General features: G+C 45.7%; 1 protein-coding gene and 1 long non-coding RNA gene across 3 annotated transcripts in view; one reads left to right on the top strand and one right to left on the bottom strand.

The window, feature by feature from the left end:
- LOC138250102 (uncharacterized) overlaps window positions 1-14040 on the bottom strand; it is a 190679-nt gene that overhangs the window by 121669 nt on the left and 54970 nt on the right. The gene's annotated exons all lie outside the window — the stretch shown is intronic.
- Window positions 2875-14040, top strand: part of REPS2 (RALBP1 associated Eps domain containing 2) — a 636764-nt gene continuing 625598 nt past the window's right edge. Inside the window, exon 1 of one of the 2 annotated variants that reach the window (XM_069204533.1) lies at window positions 2875-3652. In XM_069204533.1, coding sequence (XP_069060634.1) covers window positions 3473-3652 — 180 coding nt within the window. In that variant the 5' untranslated portion in view covers window positions 2875-3472. The remainder of the gene's footprint in view (window positions 3653-14040) is intronic. The other variant, XM_069204534.1, reaches the window with a different exon arrangement.

Raw genomic sequence — 14040 nt, 5'->3', positions numbered from 1 at the left:
GTAAACCCAACCATTTACCCAAGGTGTACCGAGAAGGTGAAAGAGGCAGAAAACTCCCAGGTTGCGAAAGACTCTCAACAACCCTGCGACAACTCATGTAAGATGAAGACCAGCAGAATGTCCCCAAGACCACACAGCTCGAGGAATTTGGCACTTACGAGGAAAATGACAAAGAGATCATCCGGATTTCATATGCCAAGAGGAGATGAAATGATCAGTGTCAACAACCGATGTGCGTGATCAAGATTGCAGGCATCTATGTACCTACCCTCATAAACACAGCAGCGTCTTTAAATGAGATCAGACCTCAAACAGCACCTAACATTACAGCCAAAGCCCCCACACATCCTCATGCGCCCAATAATTTATGCATATGGACGTCATCAGCCATCACCCTTGGTAGGAGTGAAACATCTGCGAGGGGATGTTGAGAAACAAGCCAATTTCCACGTCAATAAGGAAGGTGAAGGGACACCCCTTGGGATGTCACACAGCAGAGAACTTGCAAGGAAGGTACAGGCAGGGCAGACAAACTAATTTCTTAACGACTTCCTAAGGGTGTTCAAATGGCTAGGATGCCTCAAAGCCGCTAATGTAAAGCTCTACATTGTCCAACCAATTTGGCCATTAGCTCTGCATCGGTAAGTGCCATTCAATCTCGGGACACTAATGGAAGCAGAGCAGTTAAGGCTGGAGGAACCAGGAGCAATAAAATAAAAGTCAGATCCCACCCAGTGGGTGTCTCCTTTGGTCATAATGACAAAACCAAAGCAGTCAAAGGCTGTCTGGCTATACACAGATATGAGAATTCCCAATAAGGCCATACAATGAGAAAGACACATAACACCCCAGTGGATGACATGATTGCAGACTTGAATAGAACACAGTGTTTCTCCAAGCTGGACTTAAACATGGAGGTCCACCAGCTAATGCTAGACACAGAGAACAGATATATCACTACCTTCTCCACCCACATGGGGATGAGAAGATCATGAAGACTCAACTTTGAGATATCATTTGTGTAGAAAAATGGCCCCTTGTTGCAGTACCCCTCCACTTATAGCCTGATATTTGATGCTAACTTGACTGAGTGTGTCCTGGGATCCTGCAAACCAGGCCCCAGCACCTGTGCTCTTTCCCTAAAACTGTACCATTGTTTCCACAATTTGCACACCTCTAGCACACAGATACATCTCTTGTAAAAGGTACTAGTGGTACCAAGGGCCCTGTGGTCAGAGGGGGTCCTTAAGTGCTGCAGCATATATTATGCCACCCTAAGAAGGGACCCTTCACCAAACATATGCACACTGCAGATTATATGTGTTGGTAGACAGAAAAAGGCAAACCCGACATGGCATCCCTCCCTGGGTACCATGCCTACAAAACACTGCCTGTGGCATAGGTAAGCCACCCCTCTAGCAGGCCTTCCAGCCCTAATGCAGGGTGCACTATACCAAAAGCAAGGGCATAGCTGCATGCGCAATATGCCCCTACAGTGTCTAAATCCATTCTTAGACATTGTAAGTGCATTGTGGCATATTGAGTACATGGACTGGGGGTTTCTTGTTACGAACTCCACAGCTCCATGATGGTTTCACTGAGTGCTGGGAAGCGTGGTATCAAACTTCTCAGCTCAATAAACCCACACTGATGCCAGTGTTGGATTTATTGTAAAATGCACACAGAGGACATGTTAGTGATGCCCCCGGACATTCACTCAACTCTCTAGTGTATGGCTGGCCGGTCTATGCCAACTTGCCACCACCAGGCAAGTTTCTGACCTCATGGGGTAAGGGTCTTTGTGCTCTCAGGTGTCGGGATCAAAGCCTCATCGGGTGGAGGTGCTTCACACATCCCCCCTGCAGGAACAGCAACACTTGGCAGTGAGCCACAAAGGCTCCTGCCTTATGTTCTGCTGCCTCAGGGTACTCCAGCTAGTAGAGATGCCCCCTCCCAAACCAAGCACCACTTTTGGTGACAGATGCTGCGGGAAAATTAGTAAACACCAGGAGGAGTGTCCACACCAGATTAAACCACCCCTAAGGTGCCCAGAAATTAGGTGAACCCCTCCTGGCAGAATCCTCCATCTTGTTTTGGGTGAGACAGCCAGTAGGGATAGGTATGTGCCTCCCTCCCCTAAGGGAGAGGGCACAGGAAGGGTGTAGTCACCCTCAGGGTCAGTAGCCATAGGCTACTGCCCTCTGACCCCTGTAACACCCCTAAATCTAAACCTTGCTCTTCAGATTCCTGGCAACCTAAAGAAGAAGGACTGAAGAGCCACACCAGCAGTGAAGACTCCAGATAACAGCTGACTTGTCCCCAGCCCTACTGGCCTGTTTGCAGCTTCAAGACCCCGCTACACGAAGACGACTTGTGCTGCAGGGCAGTCGACTCTACCAACCCTCAAGGTGACAAATGTGTGACTACAGGGGAGGTGTCCCTCGATTATGACCATGATGCTTGAAAATTCCCCATTGTTTGGCGTTTAAGTCAGATCCCATGTGCCTTTTATAAGATGTACAGCCAAATCCTGTCCGGGCCAAGTGTTGCCTTACTACGCTTGCACCGTGAGAGCGAAGGTATACTTCAATAACAGCAAGGGACTCACTGACTAAAGTGGGGAGGAATGTAATAAGCCACCGAGGTCCTACGTCTGATACCTGTAGGGTTAGGTGACAACTCGTGGTCACCTGACACAGTCCCGTGGTGTAAGTATCGTGTTTTCTGCTTGCTGTTAGAGGACCGTGTAGGGCAGTGCCACGCTGCCTTATGACAAAAATGCTTCTTTAATGTGACAGATTGCATTGAATAACACTGCATTTTTAAAGGGTCGCAGTAGGACTTGGCGACCTCTTTAGAGCGCGAGCTTATGTTAGACCGGCACCCCCTCGACGTCAGGAACGAGCCTCTCGACAGATCTATTCCCTCTCTGTAGCAATGTTCCCCCTGCAGCATCCCGTACCACCTCTGTCCCCAGCTTCCTAGTGTAACCCCTCCGCCGGTCCTCCTGGTGCCAACCCCAAAGCCGGCTCTTCTGTGCCAGTGCCACCCTTCGCAGTGAAACACCTGCACCCCCGTGCCAGTGCAAGCCCCCGGGGCGGCCTGAGGCCCTGCCCCCTCAGGGCTCCGGCTCTCGGACCGGTCTGCTCCGGTGTCCTCGGATGACAGCGAAGATGGCGCCTTTCCGTGTTTACATGCGGGCAGCGCAGGAGCCCGCGCCGCAGACGGGGCAGGGTGGGCATCCCCCGAGTCCGTCCAGGCCGAGGGTCCCCCAGCGCCGGCGGTAGGCAGGGGGCACTGCGGAGGTAGCCCGGGAGACTCCCCCGGGCGGCTCCAGAAGTGGCGCAGCGCAGACACCGCCTCCTTCCTGCGCTACCTGCCGAGCCTCCTCCTCCCTCCAGAGCGCAGGGAGCGGCGCCGAGCGCGGTGCAGTCTGCGGGGCCGGGGCGCTGCTCTCTCCCGGGGAGCCGCCATGGAGTCTGGGGCGCCCGCCCTGGGACTGCTGTCCCTCAGCGAGGCCGAGCAGAAGTGTTACTCGGAGCTGTTTGTGCGGTGCCAGGCGGAGGGGGCGGGCAGAGGGACGGCTGCCGGGGGTAGCAAGGTGGGCGAGCTCTTCAGGGCGACGCAGCTGCCCGCGGACACTCTGCACCAGGTGAGAGCGCGCTGCCGGCCGGGCATGATGCACCCACATCCAGCTCCCTGCAACGCACCCCTTCCACGGAAGCACCACCTCTTCCCAAAACACAGCTGCCACTCACCACATCGCTTGCAATTACTTAGAACAAGTTACACTTCAAAAAATTCCTTTACATTCGAGCTTCCTACTCCTTGCTTGCCATGCTTCCAACACGTTTAAGTTTCTTTGGGGTGGACATAATCCTGTTTGTGGTTCTTTGTAAATCCTCGTTTTACTGAGCACGTCTTCTCAAAATAAAAAAAAGTGCCGGTACTCAGTACCGGCCCATTTAAAGCACTGGGAATACGCAGTCTTCCAAAAGTCTTGTTTACTTTACAGATCTTTACAGGTAAATCCACAGGTAGTTACGCTTTCTTCGTGCATAGCACGCGCCTCTGCTGCTCACGTACTTTTCTGATGTTGTCAGATGCGTATGTTTAGTCCATGCGCTGAATATGTCAGACTGCCACACATGGAGCTTTCATTTGACAACCAAGTGTGCATCCCGGTGTTTTTACTTACTTTACAATACTTGGGTTTTTCTGGTCTGCATGGTTTTCAAATCACTGGCACGTTGGATGCAACTTTTGCATCTCCAAGGCTGGCACTGTTGGGACGTGCTGTGTCCACCCCTTATACAATGTTTCTGGTTCTGCACGTGAGTGTTCTATTGACCGATGAGTGCAGCTATGTCATGCTTCAATCTTCTTGAGGGATGTTTACGGTTTGTTTGGCTTTCTCGTTTTTTCTAATTAGGCCGGTACAGGCATGGTACATTGTAATTGAGACCGGAAGAGCAGTGGAAGATGGCCCCATTCGGAATCTGCACCTGTTTTGCACTAGCCCCAACCAACAGTAGAGCACAAGTTATGGTTGCATGCTTTTACCACCAACCCTATGCTGCTAACAACATGCACAAAATAAAAAATACATGAATGCAATAAAAATGTGTAATTTTTTTAAACATTGAACACTAAATGACCACATTAGACATTTGCTGGCAAATGATATTAAATTATGCGTTTTAGGTCAAAGCTTAACAGGCAGCACAGCTGTCTAGTTTGCTAAAGATATCTTGGAGTTGTACAGAAACCTTCCCTTAGAATGCATTCTGTCTGTTACTTACCATTGGCTTTCTGGTTTCTAACTCACATCTTCTGGTTTCTGCCTTTATTTATTTAAAGTTGTCTAGGTTCAGTTTGTCCCTCCCAAAGAGCAAAACCTTTCCGCACTACTCTCCATGTATTCTTACATGAGTGCTCCTTTCTGTAAACAGGCCAGTAAATCTTGTTCTTAGCTTTTCACATCTGCTGTGCATTCAAAGAAAGAGGTGGGATGTCAGGCTCTGTGTTCTGAAGAAGCCTGGTGTTTAGGTTTTTTAATCTGACTTCAATGTGAGGGGGTTTATATGTCAATCTCGTAGGATACTGAGGGGTAAAGGAAATGTTTTTTCTAGAACACAGTAACATTTAAATGAGCTGTGAAGGTATTTCAAAATATATAAACATTAGCAAAGCACAAATGAAGCACATTTTGTGTTAACTCTGAAGTATGTTGTAAACAAATACTTTAATTTGATCAAAACAGATCATTACACTACACATTACTGTTTGTGCGCTGTATAGTTTTATCAGTAAAACTGTATGTCTGTGCAAATGTAATGGTCATTTCAATTGAAAATGTGTTGTGTGTAATGGCAGTGTGCTACCACACCATGCACGCTAGACTCTACATGACTCCACTCTACACCACTCCACACCACCACACTCTGTTCTGCACCACTCCACTTTTTACCATGCCACTTTACCGTGCACCACTGCACTGTGCTCCACTCTACACCACTCCACGCCACTGCACTCTATGCTACTTCACTCAATGCCTTTCTACTGTACTCTGCCCCACTCTACTCTGTCAGTGCACTTTATATCACTCTACTATTATGGAATCCGAACTGCAATATTGCCCTTTAAAAATTAGCTATTTATACTTCGAGAATCTAGCCTTTTATAAGAATATATGCAGAAAAGCAATCCAGATTATATTTATAGGTTCTTAAAATGTATGAGACCCTGAGGTGCCTCGGTGTTCAAGCTGTTGTGCTACTCCACGCCCCACTGCTTTCGGTGCGCCAAGCTGTGATAAATCAACTTTGGAGATGCAGTTAATTATTTAACAAAACTGGCACACAGTAAAAAAAAAACACTTTCTAGTATAGAAAAACAAGCTTCCTGCATATATAAGTGTGACCGGAACATTGCCTGGGAAAGACTGGAGTCAGCAGGAGCCAATTAGAGCATTGAATGGAAATGGAAAATAACACTCGCTCTACTATACACCACTCCAGTTTAGGCCACTCCCCTCTACTCTACACAACTACACTCTACGCTACCGTGCAAGACTGCATTCTATGTCACTTACTCTAGGCCAGTACACTCTACGCCAATGCCCTCTACTCTGTACCACTCGCCTCTACACCCCTCACTCTATGTCAATCCACTGTACGCCACTCTAATCTGCCCTGCACCACTGCACTCTACACAACTTTACACCATTACTGTATGCCATTGCACACTGTCCCACTACTACTGTATCTGAAACAATCTGCTGTAGGTCACCACACTCTAAGGTACTGCAATCTAAGCCACTGCACTCTACTCTGCACCACTGCTCACTGTGCCACTATATTCTACGCCACTGCACTCAATGCCACTCTGCAACATTGCACTCTATGACACTTCGCTCTGAAATACTCACTCTCTGCCACTGAACTCTAGTCTCTCTACTCTGGCCTACTGCACTCTACGCCACTGCACTCAGAAGCATTTCTCTCTATTCCACTGCACTCTATGCCATTGTACTCTATTCTGCACCATTCTACACCACTGCACTCTAGGCCACTCTACTCTGCACCACTTTACACCACTATACTCTGTGCCACTCTACTCTACACCACTGCACTCTACGTCACTTCACTTTATGCCACTCCACTCTGCACCTCTCCATTCTGCACCACTGTACTATATGCCACTGCACTGTACAATGCACCACTCTAATCTACGCCACTGCATTCTATAATACTTCATTGTATGCCACCAAACTCTATGCTGCTGCACGTACGCCAGTCCACTTTACTGTATGCTACTCCCTGGATGTTTCTCCACTTTATGCCACTCCACTCTGACCGTCTGCTCCACACTTCACCATTCCTCTCTACGACACTCCACCTTACTCTCCTTTAGGCTACTAACTTTTAGCCATACTGAACAGCAGCCACACCTGTGTACAACATGACACATTGGAAAAGCCTATAGCTCTTGCATAGGTGAGACATATTAGCTTTAACAATGCTTGTTTGTATGGCACTGTTTTTTCCAGTTCCTTAGTCTTTCAGCATTGATGGTTATCTCAGAATATAGACTACTACTTGCAAGTTGTGGGTTGTCACAGTGGGGAGAGGTGTAGGTGTTAAGGAGGAGGGAGGGTCTTGTACTCTGTGGACAACGGCATCTATAGGGTGGGAAAGTGATGCTGCACACAACCTTTGTCCTAAACTAAGTGAGTTGACAGGTTTTGCCAACAGGCGGTTGGCTTTCCCTGCAGATATTTCCTTTAGGGGGAGGTTATTGCATCTTGGTTCTCTCCACCAGATCCATATGAGAATTGCCAGTTGTGCAGAGGGGCTTCTAGTTGCATTGACTAGCGGTGACCTTAATACCATGATGAACACATTGCCTGACGTGAGGAACGCCTGGAAGTGGACATGGAGATTTTGATGCGCGCTAGTGGCATTAGTGTGTGCTCACCAAGGGAATAAAAATGTGAGCAGGAAGGGGCATCTGTCTATCCCCAGAATCAGTGACATACCACAAATGGATAGAGCCATCTGCAGAAAATGAAGAGAGCCCCCCGAGTCTTCCATAGTTCACATATGTTCATTGGTTTCGGGCTGCATGTCGCTCTTCCAAGGCCCGGGAGCCCCCATTAATTTCTGTCCAAAATATAATATTGATTTTGATAATAGTGGGTGAAGAATGGCAGGTGGGAATGGAGATAGGTTTTGTTTCATCACTCAGGCAAGTTTCCTAGACTTCAATGACTTCCCTGTGGTAGTCATTTTTCACAGACAAGGAAAAGTCTGAAGAAGGTTTTAGGTGACGTGGAATCCTGTGTGACCCAGCAAGACAATAGTTAGGGAATCCCAACAGCAGTATTGCCCTTTAAAAATTAGCTAGTTATGCTTCGAGAAACTAGCCTCTTGTAGGAATATATGCAGAAAAGCAATCCAGATTATATTTGCAGGTTCTTAAAATGTATGGGCCCCTGAGATGCCTCGGTGTTCAAGCTGTTGTGCTACTTCACGCCCCACTGCTTTCGGTGCGCCAAGCTGAATTATATATCAACTTAGGAGAAGCAGTTAATTACTTAACAAAACTGGCACACAGTAAAAAAAAAAACACTTCCCAGGATAGAAAAACAAACTTCCTGCATACATAAGTGTGCCCGAAACATTGCCTGAGAAAGACTGGAGTCAGCAGGAGCCAATCAGAGCGTTTAATGGAAAGGGAAAATGGAAAATAAAATCAAACTGATAGTCAAATACCCGCTACAGCCTGGTGTTTGCCTTACGTTCACCACCTTCTCCAGGAAACAGGCAGACCTTTGTAGTTTCAACCAGTATTAGGGGTACTCGGAATTAAAGGTAATCACTTTGGGTATACCCCTAGGTATTTTTTTATACAATTTCAACTGGACCAATAACATTGTCCTGAAAGAGTTATATAAGAACTCTCAAGTATCATCTACTTGGTTGAGTCCGCTGGAGTGGTACTGCCCTACCTCAGTGTGAGAGGTCGCCTATGATGAAGCACGTCACGGTAAGTTGTGGGTGAGGCGCCCTCTCAAATATCTGTTTATTGACCCAGTACGATTGTTTTCTTACTGCTACAGGACTAATGAGACATTAGTAATATACACTCAAGTATCTTGTGTGAAAGGACCATAAGATGTTTCACGGTGCAGTGGGGAGAGAAACTGTAAAATAAGTTACTGGAGGAAATACATGGGTTACATTATGTCATTCTGTGCTGTCATGTTGGTCATTTGTAGAATGCTTTATTACATTCAAAGTCAATTACAAAGCTCTGTATGTGGAAAGCTAGTAGTGAGGGAGAGGGGGAGCAAAAGAAAAGAGGGTAGATTGGAGCAGGCTGTGGCAAGAGAGAGTGAAGGGGTGGAAGGGTTGGAGCCTAAGACAGTAGAAATAATTATAGAAGTTAAGACAGCTCATTCCATTAATGTACCTGTTAAAAAGCATGTTATGAATTGGCCTGGATGATCCCGCAGTGTGTGCTATGATGATCGGTCAAATGAGCAGCATTGAGTTAGATAAGTATAAGTTCTGTTATAAAAGCCCCATACAACACAGAGCGTGAGGTTTACAAATGGTCATTATCAATATTGATAATTATTCAAGTCCACATTTGCTTTATCCAACTGTCCATCACACTATATTTCTGTTTGTTTGGTATCCTTGCATCTTTAATTTTTGGAGCTGGTCAAGAGCCCCCTAGCTTAAGGCACGCTGAATTTCTAATTCTGGTTCTTCCCATGAAACCCTTAATTCTCTGAAAAAGGGGAAATCAACCTTGTTAGTCTTAAGGTGGTACCCTCTTGAATCATCATATGGCCAGGTCTTGGTTTATGGAGGTTTCCTATATACTGAAGATGTCTTCTCACACCTCTCTAGAAACATTTAAATTTTACCAACCCATCCAGCATTTGGGACATGTTTTTTGCCAAGAGCTGATTGCAAACAACTGAGTAAATGTGAACAAGAAAGTGATCACAATCGCCAGCATGACTAGGAACAAGGGGTGATTGTGAACCCTACTTGGGATCCACTATGGCTTCTCCCTTTGGGTGAGCACAAGCATCCCTTTGCAATAAAGTTACTTATTTGGAGGAGGGATGCAGCCCATAGAAAATGACAGGGTCAGCCCATATCCCACTCCTTACTTCTCCATTGACTGTCTCACAAGAGCAATCCACGTGGAGTTCCAGCTTTGTGTTTTCATCTCGAGCCAATGACCAATAACACAATCTTGCTCTGTCTGTCAACATTTCCTGTTTCACAGAAGCTGGAAATTGTCCATGAAGACAGGTCCAACTTAATTAGCTTTCTCTCAAACTTAATCTGTGCCTTTGGACATTATTGCCACTAGGCTGCACCCTAATTGCCGAGGATAGAGGATACAAGCTCGAGGTTCTGTCAAGCCTTTTGTAGAACGTTTTCATAACACCCCTGCACGAATCCAGCATTGGTGCCATCCTGGATGTTTTGAGCTACATCTTACCCGTCTCTTCAAGCCTAGGACTAATGGCCTGATTGAGAGCTTGGTGGACTTAGTACAGTCCATCAGGGTAGCGAAGCCTTGATGGACTACCACCCACCAAATTTAGAGATGACTGCCAGCCCAACAGGCATCTCTGTACATTCAAGGGAACTGCTATCGTGGTTCCTTTCAGTACTAAAAGTTTGGTGGACAGTGGTCGCCTGTCCATCAAACATTTTAAACTTTTTTTGTCTTCCCAAAACAAACCCCCAAAGCTGGATTTTATTTTTGAACAACAAAAATGTAATAACTCCCACACCCTGGGAATTTTCTCCCAGGGTATAGGAGTCGTCATTATTTTTACCTGACCCTCACCCCCTATTTTCTCCTAGCTATGTCAGACAAGGAAAATAAAGGCATTACACAGGCCTTCCTAAATAAGGGGGGCAGGGTAATGATCTTCCCCCAAAGCCGCCGACTCAATTGGGCTGTATGATAAAGTATTCTGTTGATTGACCCCACCCCCTCTCTAAATGAGGTTGGTGGACCAAGGGTTGGGCAGGCAGGGTGGTCTGTTGTATTTGCAGCAGAGTGCCCTGTCCGCAAAACCCTAAATCTAATCTAAGAGTAAAACTCTGTTTGACCCCTTGCTATCTGCCCTGCTGCTGCTGTTTCAAACTGCATGGATCATTCTCGGCTGAGCCCAGGAGGCCTGCATTCCGGACCCAAAGTTCCAAAAAGCCCTTCATACACCAGAAACAGGTGTGCTGCACAACAACCTATATACAAGTGAAACTTCCTGGTGTAGTTACTGTGTCTGGTGCGCATGCTCCCTTGTACCAATATTTGCTTTTGAATCGTGAAGACTTGTACCCAACCCTGTTGCTCTTAATCCTCTGACTGTTGTGAGATGAGCATGAGCCCATCACCATACTCTTTGGCCTTGCATCAGAACCATATTTTGTCTCTTATTGCAAGTATTGGGGAAATCATTTTGGACATTACCAGAAGTTACCTACTGAATCAGGTTAAGAAGTTGTATGAAAGCAACAAACTGAATACACTTCTCTCTTTTTTGCCTCGAGAAGAAAACCTGGTGAAATATGCATAGGGAAAAGTACCCATAACTGCAGGGTTCCTGTAGTTAGTCCCTATTCCTTAGTAAAAAAAACAACAACCTCATAATGAGGCTGTAATAGCATAACCAGGAATCATTATACTCACTGATATCAGTAGTGCCCCCCTGGCCAGGGGTTGCTGTGCAGTGACTCCGCACCCACTTGACCTAAGTGCTGACCAGATCTAGAGTTCTTGGTCCATTGTGGGCTAACACCACTATCGCCCAGGTGTTTGCACTCATAAAGATATTGTTGTTATTGCCGTGCGGCCCAAAGGATATGTTTTTAGCTTCCAGGATTTTTAATTCAGAATTTGGCCTTTGTCTTCTAGAGCAGTTGTCCGTTGGAGTTTTTTTATTGTAATAAATGGTTCAAGAGGTATGTCTGTTATCAGCGAACCAGGTGTAGTTTAGGCAATAATACTTGGTCGGTTGACTAACCGTAGGCCTGATCGACCACCAGGGTCAACCTTATCCAGAATATCCTCAAATAATGTTCCCACAAAGATGCCTCCCGTGGCACCATACTAGTAATCTGGTATAAACTGTGACATTAGTTCAGAAAACTGCCTCTCAGGTGCACTCCTATCCGGAGCACAGCTATGAATGACCTCCCCATCTCTCCCCCACTTAACGGTAAACCTCAGTTCATTGTGCAAATTCTCTCTTATCCACAAAACCATGCTTCTGGGGAAACTTGGCATTGACCTGTATTGTAAGAAAATTGACTTTGCTCCCAAGACAGTAGCCTTGTCTGTGACAGGGGCCACGTGCACCGACAAGACGGCACAGGTGCTCACACATGGCATTTCATGGATACTACCTTTAGATTTCTGTCTGCTGTAATTATAGAGACTCATGTTCTGTGTTTTATCTTACACTATAATTACTCCACTGTGGTTGTCTCACACCTGCATGAATTTTATCCCTGTTTTTCACCCTTCCCCCCCATGGTTCTATGCAAATTAAATGTACTCATTTATGGTGCAAGGTATTTCAGTCTTGCTGAAATATTTCCTTCTTTCTCTGGTCTTCCTGACTGTACAGGTTTAATTTCTTCCATCTTAATTCTCAGGTTTTCTGATTATCGCTCTTCTGGATTGTTACATCCGTCTTCAACCTTCTAGATAAGCGGGCTCCAGGTTTAGGAGACAGTCCTCTGGCTGAGACCACAAAATACGTTTTATAAGTCCCCAAAACATTCCGAATTCGGGATGTAAAGACACAACCTTACCTTATGAGGAGCACATGATCATCATGTGAGCAGTGTCAATGGATGCAAACCAGGAAGGCAGGCCTTCTAGATTATTTGAAAATGGGAGATTTCTGTGGGTAAGGCAGCACAGAAGTAAGGAGCTGCTGATGGTAGCTTTAATTTGGGACAGTTGCTTTTGTTGTATCTCAGACAAAGTCAACAAACTATGTTGGTAGTGCATTATCACCATATTCAAATTCATCACCATGATTCATTATCATCTTCCATGCACAGCTGCTTAGAAGAGGGCCAGTGGCCTGAATTCGCCTAACTTTATTCTCTTGCAGGGAAATTGTCTGCCATGGTGAAAATCTGTCTCCAAGGATACTGTGGGACATCCCAAACACCGAATAATATCAGTGTTTTATTTGAGGGGAGCATCTTCTGAGGGAAGGAATGTGACAATCACTTTCCTAAATTTCAGGACGGGCACCCTCCTGAAACATAACAGGCAACCAGAGTACATCTGAAGCTGACCTGAATACTTTACCTAATAGTAAGGTTGAGTGTGCTAAGAGTACTCATAGTGAGGAGTGAATACATATGTTAATAACTAACAGTCAAGTATATTTATATATTGTGCCAGTAGAACTGAAGAGCAAAATTAATTTTAATAAGGTAAAAATAAGAGGAATGAGTTATTGTGAACCGGTTAAATAAACTGTGCATGCACTGGCAGTTTAACACATCCCAGTGTGAATTTAGAACCCCACTCAGCTTGGAAACATCTGGCCACTCCCTAAAAATATCCAGCCTTCGCTCCAGAAGAAGTGAGAGGAAAATAGTGTGCGATGATGGAAGTGAGTGAAGAGAATGAGAAGGAAAAAGGTAGAAATGAAGGGAATGGGCTACTCCAGAGCTAGTGCCTTTGCCATATATAAACATAAAAGAAATTAGTGGTAGGTGCAATGCGATAGAATGGTCATAGCAACACACTTTGGCAAGTCTGTGGATGGGGTGTTATGGTGCTGTAGTATGACACTCAGCTGTGCTGTATATGCTAGGCTATGAGCATTTAATGGCCTAGTGACCAGCACAGGATGTCTGAATGTGTACCTCCTCATAGGTCCTCCTCAGAAGCTTTTCCTTGCTAACTGCTCCATTTTAGGGAGCCTTTTACCCTGCATTGATATGTTGTATAGGGTATCTTTCCCTGCTGAAGGGGCCGTACTAGAGGGAGCCTTCCTCCTCACAATCCCTTTAGGGAACCTTTCCTCGCTCATACTCAAAATCCCATATTAATGTAGATTTTCCTAGTAATTTATGAAGGAAAGTCTTAATTTTATTAAAGACACGGAGGCGAGTATTATGCATTTGTCTTTTCTTTATTTTTAATAGCAGCTCCAGTCGAGAACAAACTACAAATCCCATGAGGCTAAAAACAACCAGCCAATGGGAGACAAAAGGTATTTTCTACATGTGCACCAATCACAGATCATCCCCTGTAATAATACCTATCTTGACTGAGAACAGCCCTCTTTTCTTGTGCGAGAATCAGAAATGAACAAATAATGGAACTATAGAACAGCAAATACAAACTGCCAAACAAAGCGATAGAATGTCTTGCAAAAGTAATAACAGTCTCTGGACAAAGACTGGAAGCTCATGGCGATCCAGCAAATGGAAGTCCTTGCCGAGCAGTGCTGAAGGAGACATCGGG

This window comes from Pleurodeles waltl, chromosome 8, assembly GCF_031143425.1.
Source record: "Pleurodeles waltl isolate 20211129_DDA chromosome 8, aPleWal1.hap1.20221129, whole genome shotgun sequence".
In the NCBI taxonomy this organism is placed as follows: domain Eukaryota; kingdom Metazoa; phylum Chordata; class Amphibia; order Caudata; family Salamandridae; genus Pleurodeles; species Pleurodeles waltl.
The sequence above is the reverse complement of the archived record's forward strand: the minus strand, read 5'-3'. Positions and strand labels throughout refer to the sequence as shown.